The following is a 21,955-nucleotide window of genomic DNA, read 5'->3' as shown; positions in this document are numbered from 1 at the left end:
AGGGGAAGAGGGAGACAAGTGGGATCGAGGTTTATGCTACGTGGGCGACTGTCTTTTTCGGACACTGGTTTTCGGGCCGGACCGGATGTTTCTCACCGACCGAATTGATGGGTCTTGGTTCACCGGTCCAATCGGTTCATTTGGTTGGAGTAAGTTGGATTGCACCAAGACTGGGCTCCCATGGTATGAGTTGGGTGGGTCCCGTTGAGACTCGACCCCCGTAGTTTGAGTCGGCCATTGGGTGAGTTGCACTGACCAAGTCCCTGCAGTTCATAGATGTGTTGATTCCTAATCTCGAGTTTGTGAAACGGTGCGCCCAAAGTTAAAAATTATTACATTAATTCAGTTCATTGGTGAACAGAATTAATTATTGACTGACATATTGATAAAAATGTTCCTTGATCTGGTTTCACAAAGAATTAAGTAAATACCGACTAACCTCATTAGCACCTACTATTTCATAGTGATGGAATTCTTAAATATGAATTAATCAACGGTTGGTCCGGTCCACTGCTGACACGATCGAGTGAGCTGGAAGTAATAGTTTCTTCCAAAGCTACGAGTGCGTTTGGTTTCAGAGTTAAAGTAATTTTAATTTTGATTTTGATTTTGATTGTGGAAAATGACAAATGAGACGGTATTATAAATTTGACTTGGGAAACGTGTGTTTTTGTTGTGTAGTGAGTAGAGTTAAAATCAAAATCATGATTCTAAAATCATTTCATCAAACCAAACAGACCCTACAAGTTCGTATATTAGTGGGTTGACCCTTTAACTTCGGCGCGGCAAAATCCGAAATTTGATGGGGCCATTACAGCCGTTGGATTTCATAAGGAAAAATTACAGCCGTTAGATGGATATTAGTGATGGGTTTGCGTCTAAATTTTGCAAAGTCATCCTTCCATTCTCGTTTCCTTTCATACTGAAAGGTATACTTTCACAATGGCCCTCTCTTTTCGGCCATTTATTTTTCATGATGGCCATTAACTTGCAAAGTCTCCTCTCTTCGTGAACTTCTGAACCTTAACTTTCGCTCCCTAAACTTCTAAAATTAAACAATCACCCCCCGATATTTCATATCAGAAACTTATATAAAGTATGAATATATATTTCTTCCAATTATTATTTATTTTCGTTTTCTAGTTTATGCAAAAAAATCTCTGTATTTATCTTTCTTCTGTGTACTCCCTTCCCCCGGCATCAGCTAATTTTAAAGTTCGGGAAAGGGCGAAGGCAAGGCAGCTTCCTCGATTGCGGTTAAAGAATCCAATGACCTTAACTAATGAAAGCTTCCCCAAAATAAATTCTACATGGCCACATCGAGGATGGAGTCGGAAATGCAACTCAAAAAGCATGAGACACCAGACTATCTATGTCGACTAAGGTATCCTCGGGCCACATTTATTAATCACAGCACGGCCTCCTAATATATCTTATCTACAAGACTGGAAAGATCAGTGCCAGACTCCGCAGTTGGTATTTTGGTGTTGATTCCCTGCTGCCGGTCGAGTCCTGTGATAGCAGAAAAGCATAAGGGCATTGAGCAATCGAACGGTAATAACATCAAGATAAAGGGAAGTCAAAGCTCTGACAAAACTGATCTTCAAATCTCGCTTAATACTCTTAGAAAAAACTGGCTAAGCAAGTGCAGATATATCTACTTATCGATTTTTTCTTTTTATCGAAAAATCTGCCAACGTGTTCAACTGTTTGAAAGGTTGAAACACAAAAAACAGTATTCTGCCAAGCAACGCCTGGAAAGGCGACATGTAAACAGAAATGGTTATCATGAATGTAGAATCGAGAAAAGGAAATAGATGGGGAACAATCCATTAACTCACATTCAAAGGAACTCCTTGCAAGTAGACTTATTGTGCCCGAGGCCCTTGCATCTGCTGCACTGGAGCTGACGTTTGACCAGCTCCTGTGATGCAGACTTCTTTGTAGTGGGCCGGCCAGGTGGGCGCCGAGTTGGAGGAGGAGTCACAGTCATAGTAGCAACCTGCGAGCCCTTCTTCAGAGAGAGTGGTCTCTCTATGCTCGGGATAGGGTTTATAGACTCAGCATAAGTCAGCTTATAACTCTCGGCTGTAAGGTACCGGGAACAGTAGTCGTAAGGGCTCCTCCCTATGCAGCCAACCACAGCAAGCGCATGACAGCAAGGCAAGCCCGTGAGCTGCCACCCTTTACAGCTACAGTCCCATCTGTCCATGTCGACCATCTCGCTGGACTCCCCACGGACCTCAAAAATGCTCCCTGCTGATAAAAGCACGTGATGATCACGGACATTGAGGCTCTCCTTCTCAAGCTTCTCTTCCATGGAGGGCGTGAGTTTTGTCACCCACTGCGCGGAGCTCGTATGGCGGTCGTAAATCAGCTCCATCATCTTGCCACGGACCACATCCACCATCTGAGTAATCGGGAGCTCATGCGCATCCGATACCCAGCTATAGAAAAGCTCTCCAAAGTTTGAGGTCATGTGATTGTATCTCGCACCCTGGAAGAATGCATTGGCCCAGTTCTGGGGCTCACTCTGGAGGATCCAGTGGTATGCCTCGGGGGAGATGCTCTTGATGCTCTCAATGTACTGCTGGAAGCCCTCTGCCCTTGGGGCGTAAGCAGCAGCATATAAATCTTCAACCATTAAACGCTTAACCTCATGAGAGAACTGACCCTTCAGGTCCCGAATGAGCTGCTCCGTAAGATACCTGAGGCAGTACGCATGGTATGACCCTTTGAAGAATACCTCTGCAATAGATTCCCTCAGCCCCTTCAGTCGATCAGCGACGAAAGTTATTGGGACTGAAGTTGAAAGAGCCGACTTCAGCTGAACCAAAAACCAGTGCCAATTCTCATCCGTCTCTGAATCAACCACAGCAAAAGCAATAGGGAACACATCATCATCTGCATCAGCGGCTGTTGCAGCTAATAGCATTCCCTGGTACTTTGACTTAACAGGCGTGCTGTCGAGGAACAGCAGAGGCCTGCAGCCTTGTCGGAACCCACTGAGTGAAGCATGGAATGAAACAAAGAGCCGGTGGAAGCTCGAGTCCTCCTTGGTCGTAAAGGTAGCGAGGCTCCCCGGGTTGGTTTCCATGATCTTCTCGCAGAACAGGGGCAGCTGACTGTATGCTTCCTTGTACGAGCCCTGAAGCTGCTCCTTTGCAATCTCCTTGCCCCGCCATGCTTGGAAGTAATTCAGTTGTATCCCATACTCCTGCTTGATATCGTTCACGATATCCTTTGGCTTGTAGTTAGGGAACACCCGGAGCTTCTCCTTTATAATGCTCGCAACCCAGCTCCTTGTCGCCTGGTGACCCGATGTTGAAACATTCCCTTCACAGGTATGAGTCGGAGTCATCTTTTTTATGCAAATTAATTGAGTAGTCGCTAGCTTAGATGCATGGATCCTCCATGGACAGCCCTCAGCTTTGCACTTGACGGTCACCCGATGACTGTCGTTCTTCTTGTAACGAAAAGCAAACTGATGGGCAATTGCATACTTCCGCAGAGCCTCACGGAACTCCCCCACGCTGCTGAACCTCTGGCCCTCCCCTGTGATCGCACTCTGCCACTGCTGGGCCCCCTTTGCGTGCTTCTCACTTGAGGAGGCGAGTGTGGAGCCGTTCATGGCGGAGAGGATGGGCGAAATGTCAACAGGAATGTCATCCATGTGGGCCTCCACATGGCCTGTGTCATCCATTACATCAAGCGGGGCAACGAGCGACATGTCGGGATTGGTTGTATCAACTATCACGTCAAGAGATGCAGCATCAACGGAGACCACTGCCTCTGACACAGTCGTCCTGCTGGACCTACAAGTCAGGAACACAGAATAATAAACTCTTTTCCCTCTTTGTTAATAGGAGACTCCTTATAGAGCAAATTTCCCATCAAAAGAAACAAGTCCAGTTATGTTGCAGCCTCTTCATAAAGCCAGTTCAGGAGCATACAGATCCTCTGTTCACTCTCTTCTTGTTCACAACAAACATCTCACGTCGCTACCAGACAGCATGTGCATCATCCAAGCCTATGAATTCAGAAGTGTTAGGGCCTCTCCAGGAAGCCCGCCACATTAAACAAGGGGAGGCAACTCATGCTAGGAAATTAAGACATTGTCTGCCCCTTAACCATTTGATCTACCCAAATGCATTATGAAATGGATAATAAATGTTGCTTAACATTCATGCAAGAAAATCTACCTACTGGCAGGCATGTTAGAGACCTCCAAGGCCGCAACTTCCTCCATCGTGACGTAAACGTCAACCGTGTCGGAGTTCCCGAGGAATTTGATCATTCGCTGCAAGTCCTTATCATTGGAGATGGTGATCAGCGTCTTCTTGTTGCCAGGAAGGAAGTACCTCATGGACATCGAGCTGATACTGAAGTTAAACATCTCTGCTACTTCAGTCTTGAAGTCTGTAAACTGCATTCCTTCATCGATATCTATTGCGTGAGCATCGCCGCCACGATATGATAGAAAACCATCCTTGTCAGTTTCAAATTGCCCACCCGATTGACAAATGGCTATAATTTTCTTTCCTGCCATGACCTGCTATTGATCACATAGTATAAGCACTGTCAATTACAATCATCCACTTCTCAATATAAATTGTTTGATTTTCTCCCCCATTCTGACAGAACAAGGTCAAATCTTGATATGTGAACTGACTCCCCACCAGAATTGAGCACAAAGTATGAGATTCATAGTGCAAATGGTGCAAATAGGACAACTTGGTTTATCTACACGATAATAGCTGTAATCTGACAGGTCGGTCCACGAGACCCAGTATCTCAAAATATCTGAATCTCATTGATTTAAGGATGATTCAGCGATAACTTTAGAATCTTTAAGCAAAACTCAAGATTCAGGCAAGGAATAGTCATTATATTTGAGGTAACAAAAGAAACTTCCGACTAAAAACCAGCTATCTTCAGTTCTCCATCTCTGTTTTTCAGTCTATTTTGTTTCTAGCTGGAGAGAAAAGGGTACTAACAAAGCCGGCACCGGCACAGGATGTCCACACTCTTAACTCTCCCTTTTGCTAGTTTGCGAGCCGAATTGTATTTTAGACTGTTGCCCGGTCTCTGTTTTATTTCATCTATCAGTTTTCACTTTTCAGTAATACAAGAAGGATGCTACTGCCCTCAACTTGTTTTACATATCATTCAGAAAAGATCAGCGGTTTTACTTCTGAACACTTTTATAGCATCGGTTCCATTCTTTTGGTAACGGTTCTTCGGTTTTAAGCAAGAATAAGATATATCCAATTACCATACATAGAGGCTGTCATGAATTTAATTTGGGACGCAACAGAATCTAATGGCTTGGATCGCTTTGATCCTGAACTTCCAAAACAGGACTCTGACTCGTGACCCAAAACTCGATTTTGACAAGTATAAGCCTATGAATGCAGCAAGTAATACCATTAATGCAGGAAGACAAATAGCTAGCCGAATAGCTTCAACTCCTCCACAGAAACGAGCTCCCACCGACACAATATTTCAGCATCTGAAGATTTAATCACAGTTTACAGAAAACTATAACACATGATTAAGGGGTCTGCTATACTATATCACGATCACGAACAGTCGAAGCACAACCAACCCTGAGGAATATAATTAACATTGATCATCAACCTATCATCAAAAAACAAGAAATAACACTGGAGCCGCTGTTTCAGCTGCAAAGTATAGCACAAAATAGCGAATTAATCTCCAGAATCATGAATTTTCAACTCGAGATTAATATTCAAATTCAAGAAAATTCAATTCGATTCCCAGATCTTCCCAACATCTAACACTTCCTAAGCAGGGATTGAGACAAAGTGAAGGCATTTGGAGATGAAAATTACAAATCGCCCCATTCACCAATCACGGCAAAGAAATTAACAAATTGCAAATACCTAGAGTGAAAATCGACACCTTTTTCACTTCATGTGAGCCAAAGATGCAGTGGCGGCAAGTCAGGAGTAGCCTGGAGTGAAGAGGGAGAGGGAGGCGGAAGCAGTCGAGGCTCCTCCGGCTCCGATATAAGCAAACACCGAGCACCGATACGAGGTACAGCCGTTGAGGAGAGGCAACGCAACCGTCATCAAGGAGAGAGAGAAGGATGAAGAGAGAGAAGAAATCGTCAGGACAAAGGGCCGGGCCGGTCGGGTCGGGGCCCGTGAAAAACGGGAGAAATGGTAAGAAAGTTGTTTTCATTTCGATTGGATGCCCAATTTAACGTGTTTCAATTCAATTCGATTTATATATGGTAAGTAAATTATGCTCACTAAGCGCGTTGCCATCTACCTCATGATGCTATTAAAATTAAAATACGACATTGTTGTCGGTCCTACTAGCATGGCTAGTTACTATTGTCCGCAAAGTCATGGTTGGTTATTCCCTAATTTCTTTCACCATTAATCAACGACGCGGAACTAATCAAAATCGTACGAAGGAGTTGCAAATCAAGACTGTCCTGCTTTTTTGCTTGCATAACTCTAAAAGAAAGACAACATGATGGATGAGAATAATACCATATATGTCTTTCCAAAATAATTGAGATGATTTTATCTTGCATTGTCGTGATGCGCACATAGCACGATCATGCTAAGTAATACTTGATATCCTTTATGCTTCATGGTACCAAGTCAACCTTATTTGTACGAGAATCACAGTTGTCTATGCCCGACTGTCATAGCCAGAGATGGTAATCGGTCCATATCGAAGTCATATCCTAGGACATGCTCATAAAGGTGTGAAATATCCTTCTCTAGATCTTCAAAGGACGAACTCCCCTGCCTTTAGTACGATCAGAAAATAGGCGAGTGCGACTCCCATTCATGAGAGTCTACGTATCCTGTAAAATTAAAAATTCTATTCATTTTAGGGATTATTGCACTATATAACTTAACGTTGACATATATTCTTAAATCTATTACAATATAGTTTTTTTGTCTGAGGTATCCCAACGTTGCTATTTTTGTTTTACCACAGGGATAGATTGTGACATCAAATTAGCAACGTAGAGATACCTGACAAAAAAACGACGTTGTGATAGATCTAAGAATATTTATCAACGTTAAACTATATGGTGTAATATAACTTTCATTTTATAATGTTGTTAGGCTTAATTAATTAAAAAAAGCACAACATTTATAATTTTTTAAAATATAACTTGACCTTTAGAAAATCGAATAAAAAGACATGATATTTACATTTTTTTTAAATTATAACACGAGCTTTAGATAATAGCATATAAAAGTATGACCTTTGTACTTTTTTCTAAATATATCATGACATTTAAAAAATAGCATAAAAATGCACGTCTTTCAAGTTGAGTTGCGATTCTAATATAACGTCAATTATTCCATCAAATATAAAGATAACAGTTAGCGTAGTTAACGACTCAATATGGCACAACATGATTAAACGAGTATCACCTGACACCGTTAGTTCCATATTAGCTATTATCGTTCAATCATGCGGAGTCTACTCGTCCACTCATGTTCTATCACATAGAATGGTTAGCTTCACGTTAGTTGTTATCGTTACAATTTGATTGAATAATTTAGATTATGCTAAATGCGCAACTAAACCAAAAAGTCGTGCTATATTTAAGAAAAATACAAAGGTCGTGCCTTTATATGCTACTCTCCAAAGATCATGATGTATTTAGAAAAAATGTAAAGTTTGTGTCTTTCTGTGTTATTTTCTAAATGTCGTGCTATATTTAAAACAAAAATATAAAGGTCGTGCTTAAATTAAGCCATGTTTTTATATGATTGGAACTATTTCTTTTTTCAGTATGTACACTAGTATCAGGAAAGTCCAATCGGCCCCGATTATATTATGAAGTTCAATTAACCCCACTAATTCAGTTTGAGTCGGTCGGCCCTTAGTGAGTAAAGCTCTCCCAATTAAGGATTTTCTCCATTCACAAAACTCGAATCCGAAACATAGCTTAAAAATAAACGTTGAACCGCTTGAATTGATCCAATTTTATTTATTTTTTAATGAAAGGCAACTAGCAACTTTCAATAAAAGGAAAGGTCGTTTTCTTTCTTTTCTTTTTTCCTTTTTTTATGAAAGTCAAGTGTCTATTAACTTGATAAGTATATCTCTACAGTATTGCTGGGATACTGTGCATTCTTAAAAACACTTTTTAAAATATTATAAAAAATAATAAGACTTTTGTTATTTCACAAAATTACTTGTTATTTCGCCAGAATTTTATTGTTTTCAGATTAAATAAGTTTCTTATAAAATAATATGACATGTTATTAAAACGAATTTTTCATTATTTAGTAGGTGTCTTATTAAATTTCTTGATAATTACTAATCTCACCTATTAGTTTTCTACTAACACTTCCTTTTAAGGAGGCTCCATATCGAAATTTAATCCATCTCTAAATCTATGAATATGTTTCCGTCTAGAGCCATCATATCATGTTCCTTTCATTCAAGCACATAGACAAATATCCGAGGACGAAATATATATACTATGCTTTAGTTATATATGGACCGTGCATGAACCGTGGTGATAAAGGAGGCATAGACGGTTCAGTCATAGGACAATATTAGACCTTCTCCTCTATAATTGTTCCATCTCCATAACAGTCAGAAACCGTAGTTTGGCGCCAAACCATGAAGTGGGAAATTGCTTTAATTTGGTGAAGAAACTCCTCTGCTGTTAACTGTGTATGTCGTCGACACCTCGAACTGAATCGGCAAAGCCCGTAGGCGCTGGTTAAGATCAGCCCCGATAGTCTATCCTATTCCAAATGTCATCAGATTTGGGTCGGACATCCAACCGGTATGTACCGGTTCATGGGTTGATTGTTATCAATCGGTCAATTTTATTTAAATAATTATAGTATTTATTATCTACATAATAAGTATATCAATATTATTTATAAAATGTAAATTTTTAGTTAAAAGATGAAATAAAATATGTAAATATTATCCGCAATTTTTATATAAAGAGAATCAAGCTCAATGGAGAATTTCTTTGATCAATAATTTTTTAGAATTCTTGTAATTATAAAGCAACTATGATTTATCCGAGACAAATAATTTCTATAATAAGATTAAATTTGTGTTTTATTAAATCTATAGTCTATAATTCATAATTTATAATACATATAATAATAAAGTAGAATTGGTAAAATTAATAAAACATAGGCAAGTTTTTGTAATAGAAGTTCATGGCTTAGAGTTGGAGATATTCTTTTACAATTATTATAATACAAGTATGTTATTCGCAAATTTAATATAAAGTGAATCACACTATGGAGATACTCTCTTTTACCAATACAAATTAAGCAACTATAATATAATCTAGAAATAATCATTACTTGGTAAAAAATTAATTATAATTTCTCATAGTTGTGATTTTTCACTTGTTATTAAAATTTCTGAAACATGATTATATCCAGATAAAAAATCTTTCCATTAAAAATTTTTATTTTTAAAGTTTTATTAACTAGCGTAAATTTGAAGAAAATAAAGACCATCCAAAAGTTGTGCATCGCACGACAAAGGCTAGTACATATAGTAAAGAGGAATTGGCACATTATTTACTACTTAACCCAATTATAGTCTTTTCCAAATTCAATACTATAATTATTACTATTTTATTTTATATCATATTTATTGATATGTTCTCCCACCTACCTTTCAATAACCATTATTATAATAATTTTTTTAATAATAAATTTTCTCATCTATTTTTATTCCACATATACACATACACAGATTTATAAATGTATAAGTACACAAACATATTTCTGAAGCATTTCCTCCCGCCGTCTGCATGGTGCAATATTCGATCAAAAGTTCGAGACCGTACATTAATATATTCAAACACTTCTACATAAAACGCATACTCTTATATATGTTTAATTGAAATACATCTAATGCTCCCATCAACGACTCCCATTACCATATTCCGCTCATAGAAGATTAGTAATACGATCGCGAAATTTGGCCATCGTATGATCGTCCTGCATGTTTATTTGTACTCTTTGTCATCGTTGAGGGTTAGCAATACGATCACGGGCTCTGTTCTGTTCTTCCTTTACTACCAATTTGAGTAGCCATGCTTTCCTAATATCTCGATATGTTTATATTTCATTGCATAGTTAATTACAAAATTATGTACTAATGGAAGAATGAATGAAGCATGCACAGTTATTAACAATATTTGTAAAAAGTAATTTATACATAATTATAAACTACCCCTCATGCACGCACTTCGCACGTGTGCGATTGCCTTTGTGTCTTGTGCAAATTCGAGTATTGATTCAACAATGCTTTGCCATTAATTTTGATAAATTAACTCATCATATTAGAGATAATTAAGTGAATAACAATTAATATATATGTATGAGAAAAATAAAAATATATGTCACGCACATGATCATGTTACCCAAAAAGTGGTCTCTTTTTATCTCTACAACAAATGGATTGATAGTTCAAAATGGTATATTAAATACCAGATTTAACTACCGAATCGATATGTAGAATGGACGCGAGTCAGATCAATATCTCAAAAATAATTGTGACTGTAGGATGACTAATATTATGCAGCTCCAAAATAAGGATTGATTTCGCTGTCGCATCAACTTTTGGTGAGAGTTCATGAAAAAAAGAATGATCTATATAACGGTAATCCCCGCAACCCCTCATTGTTGTATCATAATAACCCGCAAGTGTCTATCAACTTGTCAAGTGTCACTTAAACAAGGAATAGGTTTCCCTCTAGTGCCTTCGTCAAAAAAAAAAAAAAAAAGTTTCACTCTAGTGCCATCATGTCATGTCCCATCCATTTAAGCAACATAGACAAATATGCAAGGACGTTATTTATGGAACATAAACGGTCCCCTGCCTCATCACCATCACCGTTGAATCAATGTGGCGATCACCATCACCGCTGAGTCAATGTAGTGAGAAGATATTATGGCCCCCTTTGATTTGTAAGTTTAATTTTAGAATCATGATTTTGATTTTAACTCAACACACTACACAACAAAAATACACATTTTTCAAGTCAAATTTATAATCTCATCTCATTTGTCCTTTTCCACAATCAAAATCAAAATCAAAATCAAACTTACTTTAACTCTAAAATCAAAAGCACCATATATAACCCGTGCCTGTGCAAAATTACACGAATCACTGACACGTGTAAAAATTACAATTATAGTTCATAAAATTTCTTTCTTCACTTTGACATGTATCGATTGTTCATTGAATTCTATACAACTTATGTGATTATATAACACTCACTGAATATTTTCTCGTGGCAATAACAGAGCCAACAATCTGGGGCAAAACGATCTGGTGGTGATAATGGAGCCATAGACAGTTTGGTCACCGAACAAATATTGGATCCCTCTACAATCGTTTCATTTCTATACCAAGTCCGCGTCAGAAACTGTGAAGTGTACGATTGATTTGCTAAAGAAACTCTGTTATCAATGTATGTCGTCGATACCTCGGACTCAATCAGCAAAGTCTGTAAATGCGGGTAAAGATACACAGCCCAGATAGTATATACTGTTTCCGATTCACAACGAAAAGCCATGAGAAGTAAAGACCTTCATAGACTGTTCATCTTTTCAACAATGATTCAGAGAAAAGTTCAGATCAGCAATTGCTGCAAATTCGAAAACACAGACAGGTCTTCCCCGCAATCTAGTCATTGCAATGCTGAAGAACTAAACAGTCATCATACATCTCTTCTGGCCCTTTGTTCTTTGCATAGCATATCTACATCTTTCGGGAGTGCCATGGTAACTAAACCATGACAACACCGAGCAAGCAAGCCGAGCGCTGAGTATTACAGCAGCACTTATTCATCTGGACAGACAATGCTCTACGACCCGCGTAACTCTACACAAAAGAGAGATACGAACTGAGTTAGAATTCCATCTCCCGAGTCGGTAGTAAAACAGATTCTAAGACTACTCCATCAACTCCAATCACTCACGAGAGTCTTAACACATACATACATGCACAAGCACAAGCATAAACCGTGTACTCCTACCCTACATACTTATACAAGCTCCTTTCACTAGTAGTTATCACGACTCGAAACGAATAGAATTGCCAAGTAATCTTTACTTTCGATCTACTGACTCGAACCAATAAAGACAAAAAAAAAAAGAAGAAATAGTTCTTCTTTCTCATCTTATTGAAGATGGCGCATTAGCAATTGCCACAAACTTATTCGATCGGAAGACTCGAAATGGAACCATTTTTACAAGTTGTTCAGAAAAAACAGCATACCATCTCAAGCCGAGAGAGACGCACAGGTGAACTTATCACCAACGAGCTTATTAATCGCGTCCCTGAACCTTTCGTAGTCCTCGACCTTGTTATAGACCTGATGAGAAATCCTTGCATAACCTGTAACTGGGTCAACCTCCCCTTCCTTAGGCGCCCTGTAATATATCGGGACCTCGACCGCGAAGCGATCCCTCAAATGCACCCTCAATTTGAGGGTATCCCTCTCGCTCGTGATCCCCAGACACCACGGTAACCCTATCATCACCATGCTAGAGCACATATCAGGCGGACACCCGAGCTGCGTTCCCCATGATTTAGCCAACATCTCCCCCATCCTCACGACTTGCTCGTGGTTCCGCTTCTTGATTCCTTCGATCCCGCCCTCGAACCGGTTGACAAACTCCAAGACCGAAGGGACCACAAGCTGTGCGCTGTAGTCGCGAGTGCCGATCCAGGCGCTTTCAATGGCCAGCCCATTGCCATACTCGTGGGAGACGACGGGGTGGTGCAAGTCGGAGAGCTTGGCCGATCTCCGGCAATACAAGAAGGCCACCGACGGTGGGCTGAAGAACCACTTGTGGAGGTTGCTGGTGTAGAAATCAGCCCCAATCTCCTTCACATCAACGTCAACGCACCCAATCCCATGAGCCGCGTCCACGAAAACCTGGTCAACATCCTCTTCCCGGCAAATCTTGACCAGCTCTTTGACCGGAATCACGACGCTCGGCATCGACGTGACGTGATCGATAACGGCTAGTCGAATTCTCTGCCCGTTCTCCTTCCCTCTCTCCAGAGCCCGCCTGAACTCGGTGATTATTTCTTCCTTCGAACTCACCGGGAAAGGAAGCTGGACCTCAACAACGCGGCCGCCGGCGCGCGTGACGTATGCCTCCATGGACTTCTTCACCGCCCCGTACGCGTAGTGGAGCATCACAGCGACGTCGCCCTTCTGGAACCGCCCCTCGGTGAAGCCCCATGCGATCTGTTGAAGCACGACCGCCGCGGCGGTGGTCGCGTTGTCGACGATGGAGACCTCGCTGACATCGTCGGCGTTGATGAGGGAGCGGATGAACTCGCGGGACTCGAGGATGCCGGCTTTGAGGTCGTTGAAGTAGAAGCTGTCTGGCTGGCGGAGGAACCGGAGCTGCCACCGCTGCTGGGCGGAAATGATAGACTGGGGGCAGGACCCGAAGCTGCCGTTGTTGATCCGGGCGACGGAGGCGTCGTGGTGGGAGAACTCGGACTGGATCTCGGAGTCGGTGATGGACGTGGAGAGCTTCTGCTTCTTCGGCGCGGGTGGCTTGGCCTCGCCGTTGGTCTCGGGGTGGCGGTGGTTGCCGTCGGGAGAGGCCATCGATCGGCCGTGGCAGGGATTGACGAGATTAGGGCTTGCCGGGGAGAGTGGGCGTCGGATGGTGAATTTGGGGACGAGAATGACTAGCCTACGGAGCATCCTAAAAGCAACCTTTTACATAGGCCAATAAGAATATGCCACGTCATCATTTACTGTGAATATTTTATACTGCCAAACACAGGATCACGCATTGCGGATGGGGCCGAAGAAGGTTTTTTCTTATAGCTGGATGGACTGAAGAGGTGTTAGATCTGTAACATATTACGCTCCCCATATTAGTTGAGATTAATCTCGTTCGGCTTCTAATATATAAGACCATTATATATCCTCAATCCATCGATTAAAACTAAGTTCCGTTCAAATGTCAATTCTTGATTACGTGGTGTGTGAGAAAAAAACATTTCTTTAAAGAAGGTGAAAAAGGCAATATAATAAAGGGGAGGACGAGTGGGGATGATGAGAGTTCCATAACCGAATAAACTAATAATCAACCGATTAAGCCACGACGATTTCACATTATGTCCTAATTGATTTCTTCAAAGTGGATCACTTCCTGCAGTAATTTTCAGTGATAGAATATTTATTTATATTAAAATATAAATCTCCAGAAAATTCTATGATAAAATTATTATAGTTAGTGTATATACATACATATATATACGTGTATATATATATATATATATATACACACAAGGACCAGAGTTGGCCTAACCTTACCCGCAAGAATGTAGTGCTTAAGCTCGACTTGGAATTGGGTTGGTTTGGAATCCCATGTAAGTCTCATCAAAACCAAATCGTCCGTCCACCGTACACAATCAACCGGAGCATGTTCAACTGGACCGATTCCATCTGGCACGGACGAAATTGCAACTTCACCTGACCTTTGTTAGGTGCTATTTGATTAGACTTAAACTAAATATTGAAAATTAAATATTTAATACGACAACTGCTTATTCGTTTAAGTAAAAATTATTTAGAGAAACAAGGGATTAAAAATTTCTTCTTCTTTTTTTTTTGTCAGTAGTTAAAAATTAAAATTCTTTGATATTGCAGTTATTTGTCAACCTAAAATTTTTCCCTTCTTTTTCTACTTTTGACCCAATTTTTAATATTATCTATATTTTTATGAATTTTGAAAAAAATACTTGCGATCAATCGCAGAAGAAAGCGGCAGCGGCTGTAGCAGCAACTCAAATCCCCGCCAACTCGTCCATGGTCGTCGACAACCTGATTATCGTGAAATGAAATTATTTACGATTTCTTAGTTCGATTCTAGTCCGGAATGCTCAATCCACCATTAAATTCGGTCTTTCAATACTATCATTGATATAGAATGACCGGTGGAAAGTGATATATAGTGGGGCTGCACTTGGTCTTTCTTCAACTAATATGCTGCAGCTTTATATTATATTAAATATATTAATAAACATATTTTTTTTTCATGAGGCAAATATTTAAAGAAAACAAAAAGAACTGAACGAAAAATAGGATTCAAAAGCGATGGTTTTTGGCTTTACCAAGGGCCAAACGATATCAAGGTAACTTTTGTCATTTGGACTGTTTAAATTAAATCACGGACTAAAACGTAGTAATCCCTTTGTATGATATTGATGAATATAAATAAATTCACGTATTTTGGCTGTTGTTTTAGGGTAGATTATACAATGACATCGCAACTTGTGTTTAATGATGAAATATTAATTTTAGCTATTACATCTCACAAATTTTTAATTCTATACGTCCATTATTTACATATTTTTCCCATAGTATTTCTAATTATTAATATTTTCATTTCACAATTTTCGATTATAATATTATACTACTGTTTTTGAATCTTCCTGTCATATGTATCAATCACATTCTGTCACATCATTAATCATCGTCGCGTCACCAAACTAGACCACATTGGTTTTTAAAGACAATCGATCTGATATAACATCGGACACGTTAGCGATACATCATCCATGATCAACATATAAGTGGGTTTTCATTTATGGGAACGTCAGCGACACGTGAATGACGGGCCATCAATACGTGAGTGACCTTTCAATTTTATTGTACTTTATAAGTGACCTGATGGATTTGTTATGCCATTGAAAGATCTATAAATCAAAATATCGTCTTTAATATTAAATGGATTAGAAAAACTAGCACTCCACCATGAAATATAATTTGGCACTCCATCACAGAATTTTTCGTTGTTTTAGACAACAATCAACCATGAGTAATTCGGTTGTCAACTAGACAACTATGTAAATCTTCTTATTAAAACTATCTCGATATCGACTGTTTTTTACATGAATCTATGAAATGACTCTTTAATTAATAACCATGGAGACTCGTCTGATAAAAAACGGCACGTTCTCTCGAATCAGAAGAGAATCTTGGGGTCCTCATATAAGATGAGATTTGGTACATTGCCCGTAATGTGATTACTAGTAATCACATCGCCTCGAGTTAAATTTTCACCAATTAAATTATTGATTATCCACATCATCACATTTAATATCACAATTAACATTATTAGAAATATTATATTATTATACCACCAAGGTGGAAATCCACATTCTTACTCCTCTTGTAGTAATCTATATCAATATTTGAGTAAGAATGTGCATGTGAAAATGTGGATAGCCATGGTTGAACGAAATATGAAAATCCTGTGAATTCAGAAAATCAAGTGGGCTCTATGTTTACGGTCAGACTTGGTCAACCTGAAGTCTATCCCTTATGATGACCATGGTCAACTTCATCTCTACATTAAAAAAAAAAAAGAAAAAGAAAAAGAAAAAAGAAAGGTGCTCCTGTTCGTAGGTCATACCAAGGCTAAACCGCATCCTTCGTTTTGAATGGCATATGGACCACCGAGCAATAAGAGGCGTGATTAATCGCTAGATGAAGCACACTGTTGCTAACTTCTCTGTCAATTCCTTATCTTTGCAGTTAAACTATAGATCCGTCACACAGAACTCGGCAACATCATGTCTAAATTTTTGCATAACAGTGGACAATTATTGGATTGGTCGTTTCTCGCTGCCTAAGATCTCGATGCACACTAGATATAGCATAATTTATCAGCTATTCAATGGGCAAACAATCTGCTATATTAAGCCAGCCCAAGAGATTAAGGGTGTATTTGTTTCAATTTAATCGAATAAGTACTTAAAAGTTAGTTATAAGGGAAAATGAATAAGATGATGGGAACATGAGAGATGAGTATCTAAATTACTTAATCATTAAGTCAAAAACTACTTAAGTCAAAAGATTTGACTTAATGGAATAAATCATTTTTCACTTATACCTTTTTAACTCATCAAAACACATCTCTTCATCTTTATCAATCCTCTCATCTTCTTATATACTTATTTTCTTAACTAATTAACTGCTTAATTTTTAAGTACTTCATTTATCAAACGCCACCTAAGATCACAATAACAACTAATCATAAAACAGGAAGGATCTTTTTTCTGATACAGGCTCGTGAAATAGCTAAATGGCACAAGCAACCAGATTTCTTACAAAAAGAGCGAGACTATTGTCATTTCTTTCCATGGTCATAAGCAGCAATATTCTGCGGTTCACATTCGGGACTAAAAAGGCGGACTAGTAAAGCAGAAGTTGAGCTCACAGTTACAGCTCCACAAGCAGCCCAGCGAAGGCTCCTTGGCACAGTGACTCTGGGACCTGCATTGATCAATGGTAGAGACATCACCTTCAGTAAGATAGAATGGTGACGATGATAATGAATATTCGCAGAAAAAGAGACTACAACGTGATGCTTCATATTCTTGTGTAGAAAGAAAGAAAAATTCCGACTTTCGGATTTGACCATTTTCAAATAGCAGAAAGAAAAGAACAGGCTATAAGTGTCTGGTGCACTGAAAAAACGTATTTGTTTTCGAGACGGGCCATGGAATTCACATGCGTATTACACACATACAGACACAGACGAGAGAACTGATATTAGTTGCCAATACTAAGCAGAAGCAAGAATGTCCATTGTTGCTTCCAAATCTTGAAACGGGAAAAATCCTTGGAGAAAAAGAAATGTGTGCAAAAGAATAGAACCATAAGAAACAATGGAGGATCTGCATTATCCATGTACAAGAGCTCTAGAACAAAGATAATTGTTAGGCAGACATCAGGAACAATTGGCCTCCTATAATTGTTCTCCTTGCCCCGATTAAGTAAAGATTCCACAACTACATGCTAAAACATCTCAAAAACTGAAAGAAAGGAGTCGATAAATTTCCAAGGATGAGGCAATAAAGCAAAGACAAAGAAAGGAGTCGAACAAACCATAGTGCAATCTACAGAGGACCCAGAACCCAAGTGCTCCTCCAACAGTACATACAGCAGCTGTCTGTCTCATCAGTCTCGAACAAGGTTTTGCATCTGATCTCATTAACTCACCATCGGACCACCCCAACATACGCCTCAGTGCCATCTACACCACCCAACATCAAATCAATCTCCAATTATATTCATCGAAAAAACCAGTCCACGAGCTCATCACTTTCCAAAACAAAATATTGGCACAGAATGAACTGAAAACCAATTGACTCAAACAGTGCGTTTGGTATGTGGGAATCCATCTAAATTCCCAGGAATGTGGATTTTTTTTCCATGGACCCACAAGATCCCCACGTTTGGTTGCACCACTTTCCCACCCAAATGGTAATCCACATTCCCATCAGGGGGTGGGAAAGTGAATTCCCAACAAACCATTGTGTCAGTTTCAAATTGGCCTCCCGATTGACAAATGGCTATAATTTTCTTTCCTGCCATGACCCGCAAGTGATCATATAGTATAAGCACTGTCAATTACAGTCATCCAATTCTCAATATAAAGTTTTGTTTTATTTTTTTATTTTTTTAACCCATTCTGACAGAACAAGGTCAATTCCCAATAAGTGAACTGACTCCCCACCAGAACTGAGCACGGAATATGAGATTCATAATGCAAATTGTGCATATAGGAAAAAATTGGTATATCCGTACAATTGGGTAATAGCTGTAATCTGCCAGGTCGGTCCACCAGACCCAGTACCTGAAAATCTCTGAATTCTCATTGATTTAAAGAAGATTCAGCGACAATTCTAGAATATATATGCAAAATTCAAGAATTAGGCAAGGAATAGTCATTATATTTGGGTAGCAAAAAGGAATTTCCGCATAAAAACCAGCTTTCTTCAGTTCTCCATCTCTGTTTGTTGGTCTATTTTTTTCTAGCTGGAGAGGAAAGGGTACTAACAAAGCGGCACAGGCATGGGGAGCCAAGCTTTTCACTCTCCCTTTTGCTAATTTGTGAGTCGAATTGTATTTTAGACCATTATCCGGTCTCTGTTTTATTTTATCTATCAGATATTCACTTTTCAGTAATACAAGAAGGAAGCTACTGCCCTCATCTTGTTTTATTTATCACTCAAAAAATGATCCAGGGGTTTCACTTCTGAACACTTTTATAGCATTGTTTCCGTGTTGGTAACGGCTCTTCGGTTTTAAGCAAGAATAAGATGTATCCAATTACAATACATAGAGGCTGTCATGAATTTAATTTGGGACGCAACAGAATCTGATGGCTTGGATGGGCTTTGATCCTGAACTTCCAAAACAGGACTCCAACCCATGATCCGAATATGAGCCTATGAATATAAGTAATACCATTAATGCAGGAAGACAAATCGCCAGCTAAATCACTTCAACTACTCCACAGATATGAGCTCCCACTGACACAATAATTCGGCATCTTAATCTCATTCTATAGCAAACTATAACACATGATCAAGGGCTCCGCTATTCTAATCATGATCACGAACAGCTGAAGAAAAAACAACCCTGAGGAATACATTCAACATAGATCATAAACACATCATCAAGAAACAAAAAATCACATTGGAGCTGCTGTTTCAGCTGCAAAGTATGACACAATAGAGAATTTAATCTTCAAAGTCATGAATTTTCAACTCGAGATTAATCTTCAAATTCAAAATTCAAGAAAATTCAATTCGATTCCCAGACCTTCCCAACATCTAACACTTCGGAGCAAAAATGGAGACAAAGTGGGGGCAATTGGAGATGACGACTACAAAATGGCCCATTCACCAATCACGGCAAAGAAATTAACAAATTGCAAAAACCCAGAATGAAAATTGTCACCTTTTTCACTTTATGTGAGCCAAAGAGGCAGCGGCGGCCGGTCAGGAGTAGCCTGGCGTGAAGAGGGAGAGGGAGAGGGAGGCGGAAGCAGACGATGAGGAGAGGCAACCGCCGTCAAGAAGAGGGACGGATGAAGAGGGAGAATAAAATCTTCTGGTAAAACGGGCCGGGCCGGTTTGGGAAAAATGTTAGGGATGGTAAGAAAAGTTGTTTTTTTTTTTTTTTTTTTTTCGATTGGATTCACAATTTAACGTGTTTCAATTCAATCCGATTAATATGGTAAGTGAATTATGCTCGTCTTATGTACACCAGAAAAGGAAAAAAAAAAAAAAAGGCTCAGTGAGCGCGATCTACCTCATGATGCTATGCACATTAAAATTAAAATATGATATTATTATCAGTCCTGCTACCATCGGTGCTTACTATTGTCAACAAAGTCATGATTAGTTATCCCCTAATTTCTTTCACCATCAATCAACCACGCGAAACTTATCAAAATCGTACAATGGAGTTCCTTTTGTCAATGCAAATCAAGACCGTCCGGCCACTTTGCTTGCATAACTCTAGAAGAACGACAAACATGATGGATGAAAATAACAACGTATATGTCTTTCCAAAATAACCAAGATGATTTATCTTGTAGTAGCATGATATACTCTTGCACGCATAGCACGATCATGCTAAGCAATACTCGATATCCTTTATGCTTCATAACACCTAGTCAACCTTATTTATACGAGAACCACAGCTGTCTACGCTCGACTATCATGGCCAAAGATTGTACCGGTCCATATCGAATTCGGTTGCGTTTGGTTTTATAGTAGGATTTTAAAATCAGATTTTGATTTTGATTTTGAGTGGAATAAATGAAATCCACCCTTTGACTTTGTATGAGTTATGTTGTTTTGTTGTAAAAAAAAGTGGTATAAATGGGGCCCACTCTTTGACTTTGTATGAATTATTTTGTTTTGTAGTGGGTAGAGTTAAGTTAAAATTATAATTCTAAAATATTATCCTAAAACCAAACAAGCCATGCTCATAACCGTAGGAAATATCCTTCCCTAGATCTTGAAAGGACGAATTCCCCCATGCCTTAGTACAATCAGACAGGAAATAGGTGAGTGCAACTCACATCCATGCTAAACAACTTTCATCAGAGTCTCGAGTCTACGTATCCTGTACAATATAATTCACTTACCACAAGCAACTTCATGGCTCCAAGAGAGCCCACCTTCATAGCATTTGTTCTGGATGGTTGATTCACATAATATAAAAATTCAAAAATGTGTTATTTCCCTATGAATATGAAGCTCAGTTAAGCCTCAGTTTCATCATATCATAAATATACAAATTATAAATACATGACTTATGATCTTCATAGCGTGAGAGTCTTTTTGATACCTATAAGTGAGGTGGTAGCATAATATCGCATCATATGTCATATCTTTATTGGTGTTGATCCAAAAGGTCATGCAATCAAGGGCCTCCTTAATCCTACATGGCGTATCCCGACGCGTTGTCTTAATTTTTATAATTGTATATAGATATAGATATAATTTTGGGATTTTTTTTTTCATTATATCAGTTTATTGGTCTTCCTGTAACGAATTTTTTTTTTTCAAAACCTCTACTTAACTTTTTATAAGTTTTCGAATATAACCATCCTCATACACGAGACATCCTCTTCGAGACTCCAACTTTGATATTTTTGACTGGCATTGCATCGAGTTCGGGCTCGGCCTTCTTGAAGCTCTTCTTTCGGGACTCAAGAGCCAGACTAAAGTTTAAGCTTCATCGAGGCCGAGCAACGGAGCCATGCTGTGCTAGCCATTGACATGGAATGCCTTGTAATGAAATTGATGGGGGAAATTTGTTCGAGTGATTTGACTCGGCAGACTACTATTCAGTGCCATCATACTAAATGGGTTTCGGTTTCTTCCGATGACTCATTCACGAGTATAGCCATTAAAGCCATAAAGACTCATGCAGAACTTTGTTAATCTCTATCATGGCACACGGCTCGGATTCCATGTACGTCCTGCATAATGAACCAGTTCGATAAAATTCTACGTCCTGCAATAACTTCTTATCGTGCGAGGCTGATTCGAACAACGATAAATCTGAACCACGAATGACAGGCTCCATCCCTTACTGAGTTTGTAT

General features: G+C 39.1%; 3 protein-coding genes across 12 annotated transcripts; all 3 read right to left on the bottom strand.

The window, feature by feature from the left end:
* Positions 1-1,225: 1,225 nt before the first annotated feature.
* On the bottom strand, positions 1,226-6,128 carry LOC116215062. Of its 9 annotated transcripts, none has more exons than XM_031550626.1 (5): positions 5,907-6,128; positions 5,428-5,512; positions 4,203-4,555; positions 1,842-3,815; positions 1,226-1,512 (listed from the first exon to the last, which is right to left on the bottom strand). In XM_031550626.1, the coding sequence occupies exons 2-4, from the start codon at positions 5,428-5,430 to the stop codon at positions 1,844-1,846; spliced, it is 2,328 nt and encodes a 775-aa protein (XP_031406486.1). In that variant the 5' UTR covers positions 5,431-5,512; positions 5,907-6,128; the 3' UTR covers positions 1,226-1,512; positions 1,842-1,843. The 9 variants fall into 9 exon arrangements, with proteins under 9 accessions (XP_031406486.1, XP_031406488.1, XP_031406485.1 ...); XM_031550628.1 differs by having other exon boundaries at positions 1,252-1,512; positions 4,203-4,552; XM_031550625.1 differs by having other exon boundaries at positions 1,252-1,512; positions 5,428-5,609; positions 5,926-6,128.
* A 5,408-nt stretch (positions 6,129-11,536) lies between these two features.
* On the bottom strand, positions 11,537-13,879 carry LOC116215061 (probable L-cysteine desulfhydrase, chloroplastic). The gene is made up of 2 exons (XM_031550623.1): positions 12,280-13,879; positions 11,537-11,883 (listed from the first exon to the last, which is right to left on the bottom strand). The coding sequence occupies exon 1, from the start codon at positions 13,730-13,732 to the stop codon at positions 12,284-12,286; it is 1,449 nt and encodes a 482-aa protein (XP_031406483.1). The 5' UTR covers positions 13,733-13,879; the 3' UTR covers positions 11,537-11,883; positions 12,280-12,283.
* A 3,175-nt stretch (positions 13,880-17,054) lies between these two features.
* Positions 17,055-19,956, bottom strand: LOC116215059. Of its 2 annotated transcripts, XM_031550622.1 has the most exons (4): positions 19,793-19,956; positions 18,635-18,693; positions 17,933-18,080; positions 17,055-17,317 (listed from the first exon to the last, which is right to left on the bottom strand). In XM_031550622.1, exons 3-4 carry the CDS (start codon positions 18,078-18,080, stop codon positions 17,172-17,174), a joined length of 294 nt encoding a protein of 97 aa, XP_031406482.1. In that variant the 5' UTR covers positions 18,635-18,693; positions 19,793-19,956; the 3' UTR covers positions 17,055-17,171. The 2 variants fall into 2 exon arrangements, with proteins under 2 accessions (XP_031406482.1, XP_031406481.1); XM_031550621.1 differs by lacking the exon at positions 18,635-18,693 and having other exon boundaries at positions 19,793-19,951.
* Positions 19,957-21,955: the final 1,999 nt, after the last annotated feature.

This window comes from Punica granatum, chromosome 7, assembly GCF_007655135.1.
Source record: "Punica granatum isolate Tunisia-2019 chromosome 7, ASM765513v2, whole genome shotgun sequence".
NCBI lineage: Eukaryota > Viridiplantae > Streptophyta > Magnoliopsida > Myrtales > Lythraceae > Punica > Punica granatum.
Note: the sequence above shows the minus strand (reverse complement) of the source record. Positions and strands in the feature narration are given on the sequence as shown.

What these genes read in the sequence shown, in the direction of transcription:
- LOC116215059 (XM_031550622.1), bottom strand. Translation starts at nt 18,080, where the DNA reads ATGGCACTGAGGCGTATGTTGGGGTGGTCCGATGGTGAGTTAATGAGA. An exon ending in CCTCTGTAGATTGCACTATG is followed by an intron (nt 17,318 to 17,932) that starts GTTTGTTCGACT and finishes TGATCAATGCAG; the next exon opens with GTCCCAGAGTCACTGTGCCA.
- LOC116215061 (XM_031550623.1), bottom strand. Translation starts at nt 13,732, where the DNA reads ATGCTCCGTAGGCTAGTCATTCTCGTCCCCAAATTCACCATCCGACGC.
- LOC116215062 (XM_031550626.1), bottom strand. An exon ending in TCTAACATGCCTGCCAGTAG is followed by an intron (nt 3,816 to 4,202) that starts GTAGATTTTCTT and finishes CCTGACTTGTAG; the next exon opens with GTCCAGCAGGACGACTGTGT.